This window comes from Lacerta agilis, chromosome 5 (genome assembly GCF_009819535.1).
Source record: "Lacerta agilis isolate rLacAgi1 chromosome 5, rLacAgi1.pri, whole genome shotgun sequence".
Taxonomy (NCBI): domain Eukaryota; kingdom Metazoa; phylum Chordata; class Lepidosauria; order Squamata; family Lacertidae; genus Lacerta; species Lacerta agilis.
Window position 1 is genome coordinate 31,345,136 of NC_046316.1, and position 22,498 is coordinate 31,367,633.

Genomic DNA, 22,498 nt, shown 5'->3' on the forward strand with positions numbered 1-22,498 from the left:
GAAAATTCTTTCTAGTAGCACCTTAGAGACCAACTGAGTTTGTTCCTGGTATGAGCTTTCGTGTGCATGCACACTTCTTCAGATACACTGAAACAGAAGTCACCAGATCCTTAAATATAGTGGGGGAGTGGGGAGGGGTATTACTCAGAAGGGTGGTGGGAATGGGTGATAGGCTGATAAGTGTGGAAAACCTGTTGACGACTCTAAACGGCTGCAATTAGTCTTGCAGGGAAAGGCAAGGGGTGAGATGGTTAAAGATGGCTTTGTTATGTATAATGAGATAATGAGATAAGAATGTATAATGAGATAAGAATGAGATAACAAAGCCATCTTTAACCATCTCACCCCTTGCCTTTCCCTGCAAGACTAATTGCAGCCGTTTAGAGTCGTCAACAGGTTTTCCACACTTATCAGCCTATCACCCATTCCCACCACCCTTCTGAGTAATACCCCTCCCCACTCCCCCACTATATTTAAGGATCTGGTGACTTCTGTTTCAGTGTATCTGAAGAAGTGTGCATGCACACGAAAGCTCATACCAGGAACAAACTCAGTTGGTCTCTAAGGTGCTACTAGAAAGAATTTTCGATTTTGTTTTGACTATGGCAGACCAACACGGCTACCCACCTGTAACTGGAATGCCATTCACAGTTTATGCAAATAAAGCCAGAAATGTAGCCTTCTTGCTACCATATAACTGCACCATTCTACGGTCCTGATAATTACAGCACAGTAACAAAACCAATGTTTGCCAGCCCTGATAAATAACAACAAGCTAAACATGTTTCATTGTAATTTGCAAACTTGCTTGAATGGCGGGCACAAAGGAAAGAGCAGCATAATATAATACTGTATAGGGATGGGGAACATGTGGCCCTCCGGGTGTTGTTAGACTACAACCCGCCCCCCATCATCCCTGACTATCGGCTGTGCTGATGGGAGTTGGAGTCCAGCAACATCTGGAGGGCCACAGGTTCCCCATCCCTCATATAAATCAATCAATAATTGTGACGTTCGGCACCAGCATTCCCATTTTGCTAGTGGTTCTGTTTACTAGTTACAGCTTTATCTCCACGGTGGGTGTCTGCCCCCACAAGAGAATGCCTGCTGACCAGAAATTGTTGGCAAAACAGGAAAGGAGACGAACTTCACCACCGTCAATTCTTCAGGCAAAGGTGGTGCTTGGAGAGAATTGCAATTAGCTGTGGCCTTATTTTTATGCCAAACTGCAAAGAAAGGAAGAAAGAAAGGAAGAAAGGAAGAAAAGTTCTCCTTCAAGACACTGTTGGCTATCCCAAGGCATAAAACAAGCTTTACAGCCCTAAACTTCACACATTAAATTAGTACTCAAGTATAATTTTACAGTTCACTGTATGAAGGGCACCCTAGAAATAAATAAACCAAAGCAGCATTAATTAAGGGGAGGGGGAAGACTACCGGCTGTTGTCACCATAATTGCAATGGCTGGGTGGATATTTAATATCAAGAGCTGTGTTTCACACACACCCTAAAATTAGCTGCACTTCGGAAATCTAAATTTCTCACTTCAGGTATACACATTTCTAAATTTAAAGTATATATACTACAATCTATGAATGTCTAAACTCGTGATGAGGCTTATAAAGGACCATCCCCTTTTCTGCCAGCTATATAGCACTTTCAATATGCATAGTGCTTTGCAATGTTTTTAAAATAGGTATCACTTCCCAAATAAAGATGGAACTATAAGTTACAGTATAAGATTCATAGAGCTGTCTCCACTCTCTATCTCTTCCTCCCTTCCTCCCAGAAACACGGAGTATGGAGGTAGGGAATCTGTGACCCTGCAGATGATGCCGCACTCCAACTCCCATCAGCCCCAGCCAACTTGGCCAAAGGTCAAGGATAATGTGAGTTACAATTCAGCAACATCTGGTGGCCCACATGTTTCCCATCCCTAATGTAGTATAACACAACCCATAACATGACATCACCATGCTGTGCATTTCCCCCTCTCCTACCTAACACAGTTGGCTGCCAGCTAGATTTCCTCCTCAGGCTGCTGACCTTTTGCTGACACATATATTATTGAAATGCCGCATATAAAAGAACACGCAAACCTTCCCCAAATGATTGCCCCTTCCTTATAGAATTTAACAAGGCTGTAACACAAGGTATTATTAAAGGAGGGCCAGAATAAAGATTAAGAATACATTTTATTACTTTTTATCTACAATAATTGTATATCATCCAAGAAAAAAATTACACTGGGTGTCTTATAATTAAAAATAAAAACTAAAACACAAGACTGGATCCAGGCTTAGGTCTCATATGCATTCGTGGATTCCCCCAAAGAATACTGGGAACTGTAGTTTGTGACGGGTGCTAAGAGTTGTTAGGACTGGAGAGCCATATTCCCCTCACAGAGCTACAATTTCCAGAGTGGTTTAACAATCAACCCTCTTTGCAGGGAACTCTGGGGAGGGTCTTGAGGGTCAGAGAGAGAGGCTTGGAAGGCTGCCTTTGGCCCCCGGGCCTGAGGATCTGCACCCCTGATCTAAAAGATCTTAAGATGGAAAAGCTTGGGAAGCTAAATTCTTCATCTGGTGCCAAAAGGTCCACTGCATAATGCCAGGTAAGCCTCTCTGTAGGGGTCAATGCTGCCACCATGTCAAAGAAGGGGTAGGATAGCTCAATTGGTTAGTTAGAGCATGGTGCTAATAGCAACAAGGTTGCAGGTTCGAGTCCCATAACAGACAACTGCATATTCCTGCATTGCCAGGGGGTTGGACTAGATAATCCACAGGGTCCCTTCCAAATCTATGATTCTATGACTAATCAGTAGTTGTGATTTAGACATGTTCCTGCTTAGCCATTATTATTTCTTGCACTTTTCTTCAAGCTGCCACCAAAAATGGAAGACTCAATGAGACTTGAAGAAGAACCTTCACCACACTGTTGAAAGGGCAGTAAGGAAGTCCAGCTCTTACATCAAGAAAGGGAACTTGTGGTTCTCCCGATGAGACTCCAGTTCACAGTAGCCCCAGCCAGCAGACCCAAAGGTCAGGTATGATGTGAGTCACAGACCTTCAACATCTACAGAGCCAAAGGTCCCCCGCCACTGCCTTACCTGCACCCAAACTATTCTGAGGTTCACTATTTTGCATCTATGTACCTAGCTAAGGCTCCAATTCTAAGCACAGTGGCTAAGGATTAAGTTCCACTGTAAATAGCAGGACTTACTTTTGAGTAAACATGCATACAATTACACTGCTGCAGAAGTTCGTCCTATGTACTTACTTAGGTAACTGTAACTTGTTCATCAATTGATCCAGCAAGTGGTAGGTACCATTTTTCTATGTAAGATATACATTGAGGCTGAACTAAACACCCACAAAATCACTGGTTCTCCTGACTCAGGGTGGAGTGCGATGCCAGGAGAGGCGACATTTTGAGTATTGTCAGTGAGAGACAGAACCTACTGTGGCAGCAAGGACAGCTCCCCAACTTTCCTTTAAAGCAGGGGTAGGAAACATCACGCCTGTGGGACAAATGTGCCCCTCCAAACCCCTCGGTCTGGCCATCAGGACACTCCCCAACAATGCCCCCTTTCATCAAACCTCAACCATCATTGGCCCTCCTTCACACGTTTCTTGAGTTTTTCGACCTAGCCTGTGTCCATCAACTCTGATAATGCCTCTTCCTTGCCTGAAGGCAGGATGGAGAGGGCCAAAACTGGCATGTGGCCTGAGGAAGGTTGCCCAGAAGGCAATGCGGCCCTCAGACAGAAAAAGACTTCCCATCCCCGCTTTCAAGTTTCAAGAAAAAGCAGCTACCGCATACCTTCTAACTGCCATGATTTAACCATGGCATCCCCAGAAATACAGAAGCCATCTCAGCTTCTGGTTTGATCTGAGAATGTCCCGGAAATGTAGAAGGGCCTGGGGTGCCTGGGTAAAGGTGGGGTTGCAGGGAGGATCCTAGAGTCCTCCTGCCTCCTTCCCAAAGCTGGCAAGAATTTACAGGGCTTTGGAAAGGAAGCGGGAATGCTCTCAGACCCTGCAAGAGCATCGCACCTCCTTCCCAAAGCTGGGCAAGGTCTTACCAGGCTTGGGGAAGGAGGTAGAAGAATCTGCATTTCCCTGTTTTCACTACAGTGGTGCCTCTGGTTAAGAACATAATTCATTCTGGAGGTCCATTCTTAACCTGAAACTGTTCTTAATCTGAAGTACCACTTTAGCTAATGGAGCCTCCCGCTGCCGCCACAGCACAATTTCTGTTCTCATCCTGAGGTAAAGTTCTTAACCCAAGGTACTACTTCTGGGTTGGCGGAATCTGTAACGTGAAGCGTTTGTAACCCGAAGCATTTGTAACCCAAGGTACCACTGTATTATAATCTGTCCCGATTTTCATCTGTTGTATGTTTGAGGATATGCTACTGTGGTGGCAGCAAGTTTTTGCTTTTTATTACACTTTAAAATGCTGCTTGTTGTAGGGTAGCAGTGGCCCAAGCTCCAGGAAGCTGCTGTGGGCCTGTGTAAGTGGGGAGGGGTTTGTTCAGAACACTTTATCCTTTTTTCATGCTAATGGAAACTATTTATTGGTGCAACAGGAAATGTGCCTTCAATTTTAATTCAGAAAGAAAGTGTGTTTCGGCTACCAGAAATCTGGGGAACAAAAAGATAAGAGAACAGCTTCGTATATCATTTTGCCACAAGCAGAGATGCCAGCTGATCACTAACAGCATCACAGCTCTCAAACTTCTCAACAGAAATGGCTGTGGAGGATTCATGTTAACGGTATGTAAAGTCAGGAATTACAAGCAATTATGATAGATTTGTTTATCGTTTCACACATACCAGGAGTAGAGAACTTGCAACACTATCACATGAACCAAAGGAAGTGTTTTTTTCACAGCACATGCTTGATCTTTGGAATTTTGTGTAATGTCATGCGATAATACCCATCTGGATAGCATACTACAAAGGACTAATCCAGGGCCTTGCAACAGAAATAAACCATATTGACAGTCACAAATATTTTCCATTTTTTTGTTTGCATGTGTAACATAATTTGCATTATGAATCCCAAGCTATGTTTGTGGACACGAGCTTTTTTTCTTAGCCTGAAATGGCTAAGAAGAGCTTTTGAAGCAACTCTTTAAAACCTTGCTGGAGGGAATTAAACAGAATAGTAATTGGGAAAAAACAATTAATCTGGGTGTCTCTTAATTTGTGATTTAGCTTCCAGGCTCTTTGCTGGGTAGTTTTTCTATTATATTTTCAAACCTCTCTGCCGTTACTATGAGAGCTCAGTTGGAGAAGCTCAGCAAACATGAGTCCCAAGCTTCCATTGCCAAATTAAAACAAGCAGTTCACGAAAGACGTGGATATTAGGGCTTTATTGCTTAATAGATTAATCTGTTAGATAAAACTCTTTTTTAAAAAAGATTATTATTATTTAACATTTATGTTATTAGATTTCACTCCCATCCCTCCACCAAGGATCTCAAGATTTCCCCAGTCCCCTTAATCTCACAACAAGCCTGTGAAGTTGGTTAGGGCTGAGAGTGACTGACTCAAGGTCCTGCCTGCAGTGAGCTTCATGGTTGAACCAAGGCCTCCAGGCTTGTAATGCTAATCATTACAAAATGCAATCACCTTTTGAAAAGAGACATCCCTCCTCTTCCAAGAGGGAAGGCCTGTTCCAAAACATTTGCATGCAACATCTAAGAAAGAATGCTTCCAAACTATTGTTTTTTAATCATAAACAAGTTTACTCAATAAATTGACTTGAGATGCAATCCTATACACATTTACCTGGAGAAAGCCCCGTTGGATTTCTAAGTATAGGATTGCAGTGTTAGAACTCATACTGTGAATTGGTTGAGATTTCTTTTATTGAGTGACAAATGTAGTAACGAGGATCACTGACTCGTATTAACTGAGCACCAGTTCGCACATGCATGTGCATTTTTTGTTTGTCCTGGACAAACAAAACACACACCATTAATAACCACTGTGTGTGAAATGGTTGAAAGTTCTGTCTGTGTTAGATGGCTCAATCACATATTCTAGTGACAAAATATGAATGGTGAACCAGGCCATCTATTATGATGCAGTTGATGTGCCCAAATAAGTGATTGCTGAAATCTAAAAATAATCAATGAAGCCTGACAGAACTGATACCTCCAGTCTGAAGTATCTAGTGCTATCAATAATACTGTAGTGCTATTTGGACCATTGCTCTGAACCAGGAAGTTGTTTTGCATGGCGTAGGGAAACTCTATGATTTTGCAGCATCTTTTTATGTTTGCACTTCTTACGAGGCAAAAAAGGATGCATGGAGTCCGCTATGTGAGCAGATTTTAGCATTGCTCCCCCACACCTTAAATGTCCAGCTGTCACATTGCCCAAATGTCAGATCAGCTCCTATTATTGGATTCAGACTCCTCACTACAGTTTTCAAGCAATCTGGCCAATCTGCACTATGCATTGCCAGAGGGACTCCAAATTATTCAGCAGTGCATTTGGACTCCTGAGGGAGGGAAAGGAAAGGGGGTACTATTTCAATAATTTAATCACATACTTGAAAAATGCCATAAACATTTCGTATCATTCACAGGAGCCTTTAGCATATCATATGTTGACACATAAATCAACATAAAGACTTTGATTAATGTATATATTTGTTTTATTACCAGGGGGGAAAAACCCTTAGCATTTACCAAGTGAATATCATGTGCTCAAAATGCTTCATAGACATCATCTCCGTAATCAGAGAAATCTCAGCCCAACGAAAGTTGTGTTGTTTGAATATTATAGCAATAATATTTAAGTAGGAATGAAATATACAGTATTTGTATTTGTTTTCCCAACAATGAGAGAGGTCAAGGTGGACAGTTTCAGTAAAACAAAAAATTTAAAAGGATCCTGCCATTTTAACAGCTGTTGATCGCTCTGTATACTTCAGGATCTGTGTGTGACCAGACTCTTCAATTCATTTTTCCATCCCTAGTATTCAATCCATCAGTATAATGCCCTTTCCATTCCCAGCACTAAATCTATCACTATTAATTTGTCGCTATTTATCATCATCTTTTAGCAGAGAAATCCAGAAAATACTCTTTCATCCTGATCTTAAGCATATTTACTCTTTTTTACTTACATCAGAAGTAAACCGCTTAGAGTTCAACTGTGGTTTGTGGACCATCACTGGTCTGTGGTGTGTTTGTGGATTTGTGATTGAAGATGGGGACTAGCCCACTCGCCCCACTGAATACACTAAATTCGCAACTTCTGCTCACTTTTTTTTTATACGGTTGCAAACTTATGTGGTTAATCGAAAAATAGATAAATTGAAAAAAATGCAGGGGGAATCAAAATAATCAGTAGAAAAATGTCAAAGGGAGGTGTGAGTGTGGGAAACAACAATTGGCAGTCCCACCATCCATTGCACTCACCCTGAGAGTGTGTTCGGGCATCATCAGAGAGTCCTAGTGAGAGCAGGGAGAGGGGTCGTCTAAGAGCAAGGGGAGGTGATTTGAAGCATGGCCCCAAAATGCAAGACAGCTTCCTCCTCAACTGGTGGGAAAGCTAAAAAGCAGAGGTGGTTTTTACGGGTTTTCCTGGCTTTGTGCATAGTTCCTGGGAACCAAACCCTTGAGTAAATTGTGGGCTTACTGTTCAGCTTGATTTTTAATTGTATTTTTATTTCTTCTTCTATTTTTTAAAGAATTATTTATTATATATGTATTATATTGCCTTAGAGTTTGAATACTATGGAATTAAAATTGCTTCAACAGGCAAACAAATCATTAAGTGGTCTGCCAAGACCCAAAGCAACTTTCCAGTGGTCCATGGGAGGGGGCAGTTTGGGACCCACTGCTATACATATCTACTCAGAAGTAAGCTCTATTGAATTCAAAGGGGCTTACTCCCAGGTAAGTGTGTATTAATTTAGTTTAATTAATTAGTTTCAATTTAAATACTTTAAAGTAAAGCATATAAAACCATAGTACGATATAATAACACAGATATAACTTTTTTAAAAACCCTAAAAACCCTTTGAGCCAACATTTTGTATCTTTTAGTGGTGGGGGTAGAGAGAAAACTGCCTGTGGTATTGTTACTAAAAAGACATTCTGTTCCTTTAAACGTTCTTGTGCATCTCTCCCACCCTCAATTCCAACCATTACTATCTCCATGTATTATACTTGTCATAACTCCCTGTTACAGTGAGTCAGTGTGCTGAAAATAAACTTCATGGCTTGTATTCTATTCAAAAGCAGAAGCCCAAACATTGAGCAGTGGCGGGGGGTGGGGGGGATTTACCCTCTGTCCTAGTGTAAACCACAAAGAGGAGGAAGTTGGGACTTAATAATTGCAATGAATGTTGGAAGAAAAATGTGTGCTCTTGACATCTGATGGAAGAGATAAATCTGTCTCTGTGAACTGAGACTAACTCTCCATCCCCACAAGTTTCCCAGTTTGGGAAAGAGCGGGGAGGCGTGCAGGAGTGCGACATCCACAGCCTTGCGAAACCTCTTTGAAAGCCATTTTTCCAGTGGGAATATCAGTCTCATGGAACCCCTCACTTAAATCCTATATTTACAAGGCCAGTTTAATTTTGACACAAAAGACCTACAGTGCTCTCTTTCAAGTGAAGCTGTGGCTTCAGAAGCAGGACGTTCAAAATTCATAAAATAACTCCAGTCATTAATGCAGCCTTTTTTTAAAACAAAAAAAGGTGACTGCAGCAAAGAGGCCAGTGCATCCATTTTTTAAAAAAATATATTAAAAAGCCTCTAAGCGAACTGGGTGTATTAAAAACGACAGCCTTCCCCAATCCTACCCCGACCTCCCAAACTCCAGGCGTTTTGAAAGATGAGGAAGACACCCAAAAACAGAAATAAACTAAGGAACTACACCAAATCCACACACTCACACACATTCAAGCCACAGTTGACACTGTGAGGAAGCCAATTTTTAATCACACCCTTCTGGCTTTTTTGTATGGGATGTGTCTAACACAGTTTTACAGAGACCACTTGGACCACTGTGTAATTTTGTCACTCCAGCAACTTCTTTCTCAACAGAAACAAATCTTTACTGTTCCTCATTCAGACAACCTCATCCTACCCCCCCCCCCAGTCCAGACTCCCTCTCCTAGATTTAAGAGCAATAACAATCATTTCACATTTGCTGATTCCCCGTTCTAGACAACTTCTTATAGGGTTTAGGCTACCTGGGAGCAAGTTCCCTGGAATTCAGTAGAACTTTTTTCCAAGCATGGTTATGCCTGCAGCTAACGTACAGATGTCACAAGAGTCAGCAGTGTTTATGTAATTGACTAAAAACATTCTCATTTATTTAAAAAAAGATCCCCTCAAGTAACCAAGCAGTGTTTATAAATAAAACATGCAATTTATATTCCTTTATTATTATAGAAATAACTTTATATATTACTTTTATCCTTTATTTATTTATTTATTTATTTATTATGTCTGTATTACTTGAATGGGGGGTGCGGGTGGCACTGTGGTCTAAACCACTGAGCCTCTTGGGCTTGCCAATCGGAAGGTCGGCGGTTCGAATCCCTGCAACGGGGTGAGCTCCCGTTGTTCGATCCCAGCTCCTGTCAACCTTGCAGTTTCGAAAGCACGTCAAAGTGCAAGTAGAAAAATAAGTACCGCTCTGGCGGAAAGGTAAACGGTGTTTCCGTGTGCTGTTCCGGTTTCGCCAGAAGCAGCTTAGTCATGCTGGCCACATGACCCAGAAAAACTGCCTGCGGACAAATGTCGGCTCCCTCAGCCAGTAAAGCGAGATGAGTGCCACTGGACTTAACTGCAACTGGACTTAACTGCCAGGGGTCCTTTACCTTTTTATTACTTCAATGGATATAAAGCACCATCACAGAAGAGGCATTTTCCACACACACAGGAAGGACTGCTTCTTCTAGAAGATGGTGCCTGCTGCAGTGTGTGTAAATTATCTAAAAACATTGTTTATAGGTGCCCCCCCTTTAGAGCTGTTCAAGGGCAAATCAATTAAAACTCATGATTCATTAACTACTATAAAAAAATCCTTATTAATGTCACTTTTTCTTATTGTTCATTGTTTTTCTAGTGTCAACAAGTGCATGGTACTGTAGACCCATATCCTGTAAGTGGTTAGGTCCCTGCACCGAGAAGCTTACAGTCAAACGTAAATTAAAGTGAATGAAGATGCAGCATGTTTTAAATCTGTCATCATCCCTGGCAAAGGAAAAAACGAGCCATGCCCATTCTGAGCAGATAAGTTTATTGTGGCGCTATAAAGAAGGAATCTTTTACGTTATCTATTGTAGTTGGAAGGTAATTGTGCTTCCCAGAGCCCAGCTTCCCAGATCCCAAGACTTGGAACAGTGGCCACTCCAATGACCTCTCCTGCTGACCTTCATTGCTCTGGGAGCCTACCTCAGGTTAACATTTCTACACAAGAAACAATGCAAAGGGGTCTCAGAGAGATTTGAGGGCCAGTTTAAGAGAGTCGAGAAACTTGGGCGCAGCAGTAAAGGTGGCAAGAGAGGATATTCCAGCTGGACATCAGGAACAACTTTCTGACAGTGGGAGAGGTAGTGGACTCAGGGCCGGTGCGTCCATTAAGGCGAACTAGGCAATTGCCTAGGGTGCCAAAATGGAGGGGGCGCTGGCCAGGCTTGGGCGGGGGGGGCGGGGGGGGCTAGCAGCAGCTTCTCCGCTGTAGCAGAGAGTTGCTGCTTGCCCCCTACACCACCACCCCCCGGCACCTGCTAAAGCAGGCTTTGGCGGGCAGTGGGCGGTGGGACAGGCGAGCAGCAGCTTCTCCACTACAGCGGAGAAACTGATGCTTGCCTCACCACCACCCCACCTCCCGCTAAAGCAGGCTTTGGCGGGGGGGCCAGAAGGTGGTCTCGCCTAGGGTGCAAGAAACCCTAGCACCGGTCCTGAGTGGACTCTCCTTCCTCAAAGGTTTTTAAACAGAGGTTGGATGGCCATCTGTCATGGATGTTTTTGTTGAAATTCTTGCATTGCCCGGGGTCCCTTCCAACTCTATAACTGATTCTATTACATACAAACGCTGAAATCGTCATCAGCACGAAAACCAACTCACCAACTCAAACCGGCCCACCCCTACCAGACAAAACTTTGCCCCCAACTTTTGCCCCCCCCCCAGTTCTAAGTTTACACACACACACACACACACACACACACGTACAGCACGTGCCTGGTACCTCTCCTTTCTCACTAACATCCTCCCCCTCCCTCCCAGGTATGATCATTCAAACTAGGCAGTAGAGTAACAGATGATGAAAGGAAAGGAGTCGGGGTGGGGTGAGAGAGGGAGAAGGAGAGACGCCGTTTAATGGGATATTCAATATCCTGCAACATGCATTTTGAGCTCTGCACTTCCAGCGGCTTAAAAGCTCATAATGCGCTCTGTACTTCCTCTCACTAATGTCCACAGGGGGTTTAATGCTGGGGCCGATCGATGGGGCTCCTCTGGTGTCACGATCTCTCTCTCTCTCTCTCCTTTTTTTTCTTTACTTTTTCTTTCGCAAAAAGCAGCAACATAAGCCAGACTGGGAAGGGACGGGCTAGAGGAGGCGGGATTATTTTGGAGTGCCGGGGAAGGGGGGGGAGGAAGGGGTGAAGGAAAAGGGAGTGTTTGGGATTCTCTACACCAGAACCTCCCCTCCAGATTTCTTCCTCTCCCCCCCCCCTTTTATTTCCCAGACGTCTCTAGATTGCCCACTCTACACCTCCTCCGCCTCCCCACCACCACCCCGTTATGAGAGCAGCCAATTGTAAGGGCAAAGGGAGGAAAGGGCAAGCGGCTTCGACCGTCGCGACTGCGCATGCCCGGCCATCCAGGCATGCTCAACAAAAATAGAAGGGCAGCCCAACTGCCAAATGATGGGGAGCAAAAGAGGCTCTTCATCTCGGTAGGCGATGGGCTTGCAAAGAAGAGAAGCAGGGGAGGGGAGGGGGGCACGGGGGTGGGTGAGGACTCTTCCAAAATATCCCAAAGAACTCCTGGAGGAACTTTGCCACGCTTTGAGAGCGCACTATTCAAATGCCCGAGAGGGTTTGCTGTCAGCCTGGGTTTATTTTTTATTTTATTTATTTTATTGGACTCTTCTGCACCGCTCCAAGGCAGCACGTGATGGGCAGGGCGAGAAGACTCCACCGCTTTCTTCACCCTTGAGAAACTTGTCCCCCTAACCTTGGGAAACGGGGTTGGGGGGGGGGAGAGAAGCGGCAGCCCCGCCAAGAAGAAAAGGCAGCAGAGAGCGAGGAGGGGGTTTGCACACACCCCAACTCCGCCCCTCACTTGGCTGTAGCCATCCAGCTTTAAGGAGACTTTGGGGCTAGAGGAGAGAAGGGTGTAAGATGTAACAGATGTATCGGCAAGCGCTCACGCGCGCACGTATGCCCCCCCTCCCTCCCCACCCTACACACTCTCCGTTTTCGTCGTTCACCGTCCCTACCTTTCGGTTTTGGTGAATTTCCGAAACGCCTGCCGGAGATCGTGGAAGGAGCGATAGGTCTGGGGCTCGGCGGAGATGCCTTGCGCCCGTGTGGTGCGGGGTCCGATGTGGGTGGTGGGCGCGGGCAGCACGGACTGACACTTGTGCAGCTTCCTCTTCAGCTCCTGGATCTCCTCGTCCTTCTCGGACAAGCGCTTCTCCAGCTCTTTAATCCGCTCATCCTTCAGCAGCAAGAGCTTGGCAAAGTCCCCTTCCAGCTCGCTCATGTTTCGAAAGCCCTCGCTCCGCTGCAACTTTTTTTCTTTTTGGTATCCCGTAAGGAAGCGAGCGGGGGAGCGAAGGAGCAGCAGCAGCAGCGACCCAGGCGAGCGCGGAGTGAATGGAGCCTCTAAGTAAGAGAGGGAGAGAGAGAGAGAGAGGAAAGGGGAAAGAGAGGGAGTGAAGAAGAAGGGGGGGGGGAGTCAGTCCAAAGCAGTGGGGAGAGATCTGCTGTCACTAATGGGTGGTGGTGAGCGGCTTTCTTCGATCCACTTACTGCTGAATGGGCTGTAAATGGAGGCAGCAGGATGAGAGAGGGCTGAGATCACTGGATGTTGAGTGCTAATCTGGAAGCGTCCCTTGGGACCGGGTGATTATCTTTCATTGAGAAAGCAATTAGAGTTACCCTCCTGCTGCTGCTGCCGCCGCCGCCGCCGCCCTTCATACCTACCGGATTCACTCGGGGAGGAGGAAGAGGAGGAGGAGGAGGAGGAGGATGGAAAGAAGAGGCACGCGAATAGCCAACAGCAGCCCCATCAAACTCCTAAGCTCTCTCATCAGGACAAGGGCTCTCCCTTCCTCCATCTCTCTCTCACACACACAAACACCACATCTTCTGTGTTAAGTGGTACAGACAACAGAGGGAGGAAGAAAGTTGATGGAGAGAGAGAGAGAGAGAGAGATGCTGTCCTTAAAATAGCAACCATTATTACTATGCAACCTGAAGGGTGACACAGCTCCCTGTAACCAAAGCTTCGGGTCCGGGGTCGTAAAATTAGATGTCCTTCATAAATTATTGATCCCTCCCCTCCCCTCAAAATAACCTCCACAAATTGGTACTTAGCATTTGGCCAGGCGTATGTCAAGGGCTCCAAGCACCCCTGGTGCGTTTTTCTCCTCCAGAATCCTAACAACAGCCTTGTAATGTGGGTCAGTATTACTAACCGGCTTGTTACTATTGGGAACTGAAGGCACTGATGGCTCGCTTAATAGGACAGGTAGGGTGAATGTGAGAAGGGTTCCAAAAGCTGCGGCCAAGCGCCTCCAAAAAGCTAGGGAGCAGATAATGAAGGAAATTGGTGCCCGCACATGTTTGTCCCTGGTGTTTGCTATTCAGAGATATACTTTTCTCTGAACATGGAAGTTCAGCTATTACAGCTGATGTTGGGGGTGGGGGGTGGGATCACAGACCTATAGTACAGACCTAACAAACCCATCACCACATCCTGTGGCAACTAATTCCACAAGTTAACACTGCATAGTTTGAAAAAGCAGGCACCTTCTTTTTCTGAACGTGTTCCCAATTAAATTGTTTAGATGACCCCAAATTCTAATATTAAAAGAGGAGCAGGGAAATCTCTCATTTCATTCATAATTTTATAAACTTCTGTCATGTCTCCCCTTCCCTACTAAATTAAACAATTCCAAAAGTGTAGCCTTTTCCTGTATGGATAATATTTCTTATCAACTGTCTTGTTTTTGTTCTATATCTTTTCCAGTACTGCAGTATTCTTTTTTCTTTTTAATGATGGTGTGATCAGAACAGTACAAGAAAATTCCGAATGTGGCTGGGCCACAGATTTGCATAAGGGCATTGTGACAATGGCAGTTTTCTTTTTGACATATTTTCTATAATTCCTGACATAGAATTTGCCTTTTTCTCTGCTGCTACGCACTGAGTTGACATTTTCAGTGACCTATTCATGACTAATCTTTTCTGGGTAGTTGTAGACTAATCAGACCCCATCAGTGTGTGTATATAGATTTTTGGTTTTGTTGTGGGTTTTCTTTTTCACCCCAATGTGTATGACTATGCACTTACTTATATTAAATCTCATTCGCCATTTTGCTGCAACTTCATGCAGTATGGAGAAATCCTTCCAATATTTATTCACAAGCTACCTTGGATTTCATAATCAAATAAATCTGGCAACTTCACTGCTCACTCTTGATGCCATTTGTGAATAACACAGCTGATTTTCCTTGGGCATGAAAACTTCCTAGTTTATTGCTGACCTCTGCTTCCTACCCTTTTGACCACATAAGGATCACTTGATGTGAGATTTGAACTGAGGACATGTCAGCTCATGGCCTGCTATTATACCATAGTACTCTAATAATCTTTTTATTCCTTCCTTACTGGGGCCTCTCAGAATCCCAGGGCAGAGTTCTCTTGCTCCCATTTCGAGTACCCTAAGTGCTGCTTTGGCAAGTGCCTATGCATTTAGAGCATATAATCTTCACAATAACATATGTGTGAATATATTGCTCTCATATTGTGCAGTGTAACCCTTCCATAATAACAAAATAAGCCCCACTGATTTCAGTGGCTAGTACCTTCAGGTAAATGTGGGTAGGTTGGTGCTGAAAGGCAATGTTCTCAAGTATACCTACTGGGTTCAATGGGGCTTTCCTCGAGAAAGTCTGGAAATGATTGCAGCACCAGGCAGAAATCCTAAAAGGGCCATAGCTGCAGGCAGGCCTTGCTTCTTCAAGGATGTTCCAGCTGCACATCTTTCATCTACGTGGGGCTGCCCTTGAAACTGACCCAGAAACTCCACCGGGTGCAGAATGCCACGGCGAGACTCCTCGGGGTCCTCACCACGGGAGCACATTCATCCGGTGCTATACCAGCTGCACTGGCTCCCAGTGGAGTACAGGATCAGGTTTAAGGTGCTGGTTTTAACCTTTAAAACCCTATACGGCCTAGGACCCTCGTACCTATGCAACCGCCTCTCCTGGTATGCCCCACGGAGGACCTTAAGGTCTGCAAATAATAACACCCTGAAGATCCCAGGTCCCAGGGAGATTAGACTGGCCTCGACCAGAGCCAGGGCCTCTTCAGCCATGGTCCCGGCCTGGTGGAACGCTCTCTCACAAGAGACCAGGGCCCTACGGTATTTGACATCTTTCCGCAGGACCTGCAAGACGGAGCTGTTCCGTCAGGCCTTTGGTTGGCGTTCAGTCTGATTCTTTTCTTTCTGTATAAGAACAAGCATTAACGAGGCCTCCTAGCCCGCTCACAAGTCCTTTATAAGACCAGTGGTAACAGTTGGCCCTGGAGAATATTAACCACTCTCAATTTTACCCGTGGACTGCCATCTGTCCACATTTTAATTTGCTCTGAACTAATTTTAAGATGTATTTTAATTAATTGATTGCCTGTTTTTATGTTCTTATGTTCTTTGTATACTGTGGCCAGGGAGGGTGGGGAACAAATTATTATTATTATTATTATTATTATTATTATTATTATTATTATTATTTTGTTGTTGTTGTTGTTGTTGTTGTTGTTGTTGTTGTTGTTGTTGTTGTTGTTGTTTTATAAGGAGATACGCCTCTAGTGTAGCTCCATAGGTTGTTGGACTACAATTTACTCATTCTATGGCCATTACCCTTGCTGGATGGGAAGTCCCCAAAATATCTGGAGGGCTACAGGTTTCTTACCCCTAACTCTAGCATTGTTGTTGTTTAGTCATGTCCAACTCTTTGTGACCCCATGGACCAGAGCACGCCACGCATTCCTGTCTTCCACTGCCTCCCGCAGTTTGGTCAAACTCATGTTGGTAGCTTTGAAAACACTGTCCAACCATCTCATCCTCTGTCATCCCCTTCTCCTTGTGCCCTCAAGCTTTCCCAACATCAGGGTCTTTCCCAGGGAGTCTTCTCTTCTCACGAGGTGGCCAAAGTATTGGAGCTTCAGCTTCAGGATAGGTCCTTCCAGTGAGCACTCAGGGCTGATTTCCTTAAGAATGGATAGGTTTGATCTTCTTGCAGTCCATGGGACTCTCAAGAGTCTCCTTCAGCACCATAATTCAAAAGCATCAATTCTTCAGCAATCAGCCTTCTTAATGGTCCAGCTCTCAGTTCCATACATCACTACTGAGAAAACCATAGCTTTAACTATACAGACCTTTGTCGGCAAGGTGATGTCTCTGCTTTTTAAGATGCTGTCTAGGTTCGTCATTGCTTTTCTCCCAAGAAGCAGGCGTCTTCTAATTTTGTGACTGCTGCCACCATCTGCAGTGATCATGGAGCCCAAGAAAGTAAAATCTCTCACTGTCTCCATTTCTTCCCCTTCTATTTGCCAGGAGGTGATGGGACCAGGAGGAGAAAGGAGTTGGGGTGGGAAAGGAGAATTGAGAGCAAAAAGGCCTTGCTGAAAGCTCGAAGCATCTCTGCAGTAGGGTGGGGGGGATCTTGTTGTGGACAGGTGAGTTATTACTACTAAGTGAGGTGGCCGAGAACAGTGTGTTACACTCTGCTTCAGGGAGGGGCAACTGTAGATTTTTGCAATCTGTCATGGATGCTTTCCTTGAGATTCCTGTGTTCCAAAGGATTGGAAGTAGATGACCCCAAGGGTCCCTTCCCATTCTACAATTCTACAAAATAACTACAAAATAGTTAGGTGCATATCTGGATGGAGAAACCAGTAGCCCTTGAGATGTTGTAGGACTATAACTCCCATTACCTCTGGCCACCAGCTATGCTACTTGGGACTAATGGAAGTTGTAGTGCCACACGTTGGCCACCCATGCCCTAGACATAAGCTCCACTGAAATCTATTTAATTATATATTTATATTGAATTTATATACCACCCTTCATCCAAAGATCACAGGGCAGTTTACAATATAAAAATGCAAAAATACATAGCATAGTAACAAAGAAAAAAGAATACTCCCCCTCCCGCCCCACCACCCCAGTTTAAAAGGCCATAGATTGCTTACTTGGCCAAAGGTATGGGAGAAGAGGAATGTTTTTGCCTGGTGCCTACAGATATGAAACGAAGAAGCCAGGTGAGCCTCCCTGGGGAGAACATTCCACAAGGGGGAGCCATTGCAGGAAAGGTCCGTTCTCAAGTTGCCACGCTCTGAGCCTCTCGTGGAGGAGGCACATGAAAAAGGGGCTCAGATGATGATCTCAGGGTCTGGGTAGGTTCATAAGGGGAGAGGAGGTCCTTGAGGTATTGCGGTTCAACAGCATCTGGGAACTAAAGATTGGGGAGGTTGTTTAAGTTGTCCCCTTTGCTCATCTTCATGGCTGAAGAATTGTGTGGTCCCCGTGAGCAGCTTGGCTGAGTTCTGGTGTTGAACAGAGCCAGGGAAAGGTTTGCTTTTCTAGTTGCATTTTCCATGCTTATCACAGAGCTCTGGTTGAGGTGGGGCTAGAGCATGCACTGCCCTACTAGGACTACCAATTCACTACCAACAAACAAGGCAACATACAATTGCCTTGTGTACAATTTGTGTATACAATACAATTTGTAACATTTTCATTAAAGTAAAAACATTTTGGGAATATTTATTTTATTTATAATAAAACCATTGAGGCAACCTCACATGCATTACACAAAGTAGCTTACATCAATTAAAATCACAATATACCGGTAAAAATAAAAAGCAACATCGCCAATATAAAAATCACAGCATAAAATCCACAAATGACAGGTGCAGTCCGCCAAGGGCAGGCAGAGCACATAAAACAAAGTTTGTCACTAGAATCAATCCAGCCTAACAAATTAAACAAATGCTAGAATAAAGAAGTCCTCATAAGCTGGTGAAAGGCCATCAAAGATGGAACCGTTCAGCTACTGAGAAAGCCTTATTTCTTCCCTGTAGATCTTAATGAATGGGCAGTCTGGCATGGGAGGAGGCAGTCCCTCAGGTCTCTTTGACCCAAGTCATTTAGTACTTTAGAAGGCAAGCACCAACACCCTGAACCTCAAAACAAATTGGTAACCAGTGCAGTTACTGCAGGACAAGTGAAATGTGATCAAACAAACATCCTGACCACCACATGATGGACCAACATAATTTCCCTAGGACACGTCAGTTAGCTCCATGTAGAACATATCTAGATGTAATATAGTTTAGATGTAACTAAAGGCCAAGGCACGTTTAATTAGGGTCAAATCAGACCTCTTTAGGAAAAGGCACTGCTGGTTCATCAGCTAAGCTAGCCAAAGGCACTCCTAGCAACTGCCACCACCTGGGCATCCAGGTTCAAGAATGAATCTAGGAGCACCCACAAACTGAATACCCAGTTCTTTAACCTGCAAACTCAATACCTGATTCCCACCCCCCACCCCGCAAAAAGACCCCACTTTGAAGTTCTATTCTGGAGTCTATCTTCTTCCTGATGAGGAACAGCTGTCTCATCTGGATTAAGCTTCAGTTGATTAGCCCTCAACTCCAGCCTATTGCTATCAGCAGGCAGCAGTTCAGAACATCAACAACTTGGTATTAGATAGAAAGGAGAAATGAAACTCTGTGCCATCTGCACATTGATTACAACACACTCTAAACATCCAGACAACCTCATTCAGTAGTATGTAGATATTGAACAACCTACCAAAAAGGACAGTGGTGTCATACACAAATGACCAAGGCATTTAATTAGTCATCCAGCATCACTTTCTGACACTCAATGAAGAGCCAGAACCATAGCACAGTACCTCCTAGGGCAGGAGTTGTGGGAGACTTGTGGCCCTCCAGATCATAGCTGTCAACCCTCCCTGCTGTTTCCCAATGCTATAATAAGGAAATTTCCTGCAAAAAAAGGGAAAGGTTGACAGCTATGCTCCAGATGTTGTTGGACTACAACTCTCGTAAGCCCCAGCCAGCAAGGCTGATGGTCAGAGCTGGTGGAAGTTGGAGCCCAACAATACTTGGAGGGCCATGGGTTCCCCAGCCCGGTCCTGGGTGCATTCCCTTCAGACTGTCTGGAAGTGTACAATGGTCAACAGTATCAAACATTCCTAAAAGGTCCAGCAGAAGCAAATGACTTGTAAATTCCTGGTTAAGAAAAAAAGGGGGGAATCCAAAAAAATATCATTTTGGTGCTGCCCAAAATAATACCAAATACTATCCAGCTTACCCAATAAGCTCTGCCTATCCAAAACTTCCTAGTGGATGTTTTAAAATCATTATCACCACCTTTATTATACTTAAATGATCCTGAAAGAGATCCTGATTATACTGAAAGAAATGGCAGAGTGCTTAAAGGGGCAACTTCAGGAAACCTTAAATAATTTTTAATAAACTTTTAGTTTATTTAAGGAAAGTACTGTGGATGTATCAGTAAAAAGCCTCTGAACTTAAAAATAACGGTCCCATGTTTCTGCTGCTAACAACTCATGGAGACTAAAATATACAGAGACTGTGGAGCTTTGAGACAGTTACAGAAATCTCCAATGGAGCCTCACCTGGAAATGTGGCAGCCCCACCTAATGAGAAAGGATGGCTACCATCCTGTATCTATGGTTGTGAGCCATCACTGTAATTGAATGCCTACTGTCCACACTACCTACAAGTAAGATAATGTAACACATGAAGGGTAAGACCTAGGCTGCAAAAGGTAAAGGACTACTGGATGGTTAAGTCCAGTTGAATTCAACTATGGGGTGCGGTGCTCATCTCACATTTCAGGCCAACGGAGCTAGCATTTGTCTGCAGACAGCTTTTCCGGGCCATGTGACCAGCATGACTAAACCGCTTCTGGTGCAACGAGACACCGTGATGAGTGCCACAGCACAAGGAAACACCTTTTACCTTCCAGTCGCAGCAATACCTATTTATCTACTCGTGCTGGTATGCTTTTGAACTGCTAGGTTGGCAGGAGCTGGGACAAAGCAACAGTAGCTCACCCTGTTGTGCAGATTCGAACTGCTGACCTTATGATCGGCAAACTCAAGAGACTCAATGGATTAGACCACAGTGCCACCTGCATCCCTAGGCTGTAATGCTATACGCACTCACCTGGGAGTAAGCTTCATTTAACTCAGTGGGGCTTCTTTCTGAATAGTAGAACTTTGCATGTAGGGTAGTGTCATACGTGTGTTTATCATTCATGGATTTGCTCTTGAGCACATGAATAGCTTCCACTGAAAAATATTGTGATTGAGGTGATGCTATAGCAGCAGCCTGGTGACTTTCAACTCCCATCATGCTGACTGGGCTTATTGGAGTTGTAGACTGAAGCATCTGGAGGACACTGGTTTGGGAGAAAGCTGTGCTTGATTATTAGAGAGCTCTTTCTAATAATCCTTTTGGGTTTCTGATAGCTACGCCACAAATGGAAGTCATCACTTATTGTTTGCAGCCTCCAAACCCTGAATTGTGTGTGAACGTATCTTTGGTAAAGATATTGGTTGTAAACTGAACTTTGGAAACATACAACTGTGACTTTTTCTTCACTGCTATATAATAAAAAACAAATACAGCTAGGATATGACCATTCTGAGTTTTGTGTGTGAAGATTTCCCCATTATCTTACTTTCTCTTTATCAACACATCCACATCATCAAATAAACAATGCCCACGGACATTCAGTTGTTATATGTGAGTTTTCCTTGTAAATTCGGTAGGCTTTAAAATCCCTATTCATGCTGCCACTGCCGCCTTGTGAGAAGTAGCCTTATGGTGCTATTAGCAAAGTAGTCTTGAATGTTTCCACATTAAAAAAGAAAATTAAATACAACTCTCTCTCTTGTTCCAAAAAGGAGAGAGACAGCTCTAAGTTGCACCAACATGATATGTCAAAGACATAATTTGCAAGCCTTGCTTGATCTTTAAAAAAAAAACCAGTAACCTGAAAATGTCACTTCTTGAAGAAACTATCATGATGTAATTAAGTGGAAAGTTACATAGTTTTAAAATGAAACCAATTAGGTTTCACCAGCAAATTATAAAGGCATATTAGAACACCTTGTATCTCAATTTACAGCCAGCATGATGCTTCAGTCTTATTCCATGCAATTGTAATTATACTATTTCCTATCAGTCACATACATAATCTATTTTTCATAAGCTCCACACTGTAAGCACATTGCCATTCTCCCACATTTAGCACCCCTAGAGAACCACTCCTGCCAATGTTACTGGAATTATTTGGGGAGGCAATTCACAGGCAGTTACAAGTGGTGTCAGCTTCTGCTTTGGGGAAGAGTTTCAAAAATAAAGCCCTTTCCAGTCATTGGTGACCTTGAAGTTGACTGCCCAGATACAGTGGAAGTAAGTTGGATGTGACAATGGATGTTGTGCATAACTTCCTCCCAGCTGGATTGGACCCAGATGCTCAAAGGGTTGCTATCAGGTGTGTCAGACCCTGCACCAGGCCACCCAATCTGCTCCCTCCTAAATCTGTTCTAGGTTCTCTCCAACCCTCTGGAACAGATTTGGGGAGGGTGTGGGGTGTATGTGGGGAGAGGAGAGGGGGGGGAGTTCCATTGCCAAGCAGATATCCTTGCATGGATGGAACACATTACTTGAATAGTGCCCTGTCTGTTACATCTTCTTAGTGCAAATCTCCCCTCCTCAAATATAAACTTCCTGTTACACGCAATAGCCAATCTGGTAGGGTTAAAGCACCAGACTTTCTCTTGGAAGTGCTAGATTCAAATCCACACTTGGTCATGAAGCTTCTTTGATGACCTTTGGTCAATTGCTTTCTCTCAACAAAGGGTGGGAGAGAAATTTGATTCAGTTCACATTTAAAGCCAAATTTTCAAAACAGCATGAGAACTGAAACATAGCTTAAAAATTCACACTTATCTGAATTTTGGGATGCAGCTCTTCATCCAAACAACATTTTGAAAGATGCATGTATTAGGGGGAAATGGGCATTAGGTGAAATTCACATTGAAATGTTGAAGGATTTCATTAGAATTCTTTTTTAAAGCAAATTGCTGCAGAAACCTGGAAGACTGAATTTAAGATTATAAAAGTGAGAAACTAAGGTGAACCAAAACT

The 22,498-nt window shown here is 43.9% G+C and overlaps 1 protein-coding gene across 3 annotated transcripts in view; it reads right to left on the bottom strand.

The window, feature by feature from the left end:
* Window positions 1-13,158, bottom strand: part of PRKG1 (protein kinase cGMP-dependent 1) — a 580,751-nt gene extending 567,593 nt beyond the window's left edge. Inside the window, exons 1-2 of one of the 3 annotated variants that reach the window (XM_033149164.1) lie at window positions 13,025-13,158; window positions 12,490-12,877 (exon numbers count right to left, since the gene is read on the bottom strand). In XM_033149164.1, coding sequence (XP_033005055.1) covers window positions 12,490-12,755 — 266 coding nt within the window. In that variant the 5' untranslated portion in view covers window positions 12,756-12,877; window positions 13,025-13,158. Of the gene's footprint in view, window positions 1-12,489; window positions 12,878-13,024 lie in introns of those variants that run through there. The other 2 variants (XM_033149161.1, XM_033149165.1) reach the window with 2 other exon arrangements.
* Window positions 13,159-22,498: the final 9,340 nt, after the last annotated feature.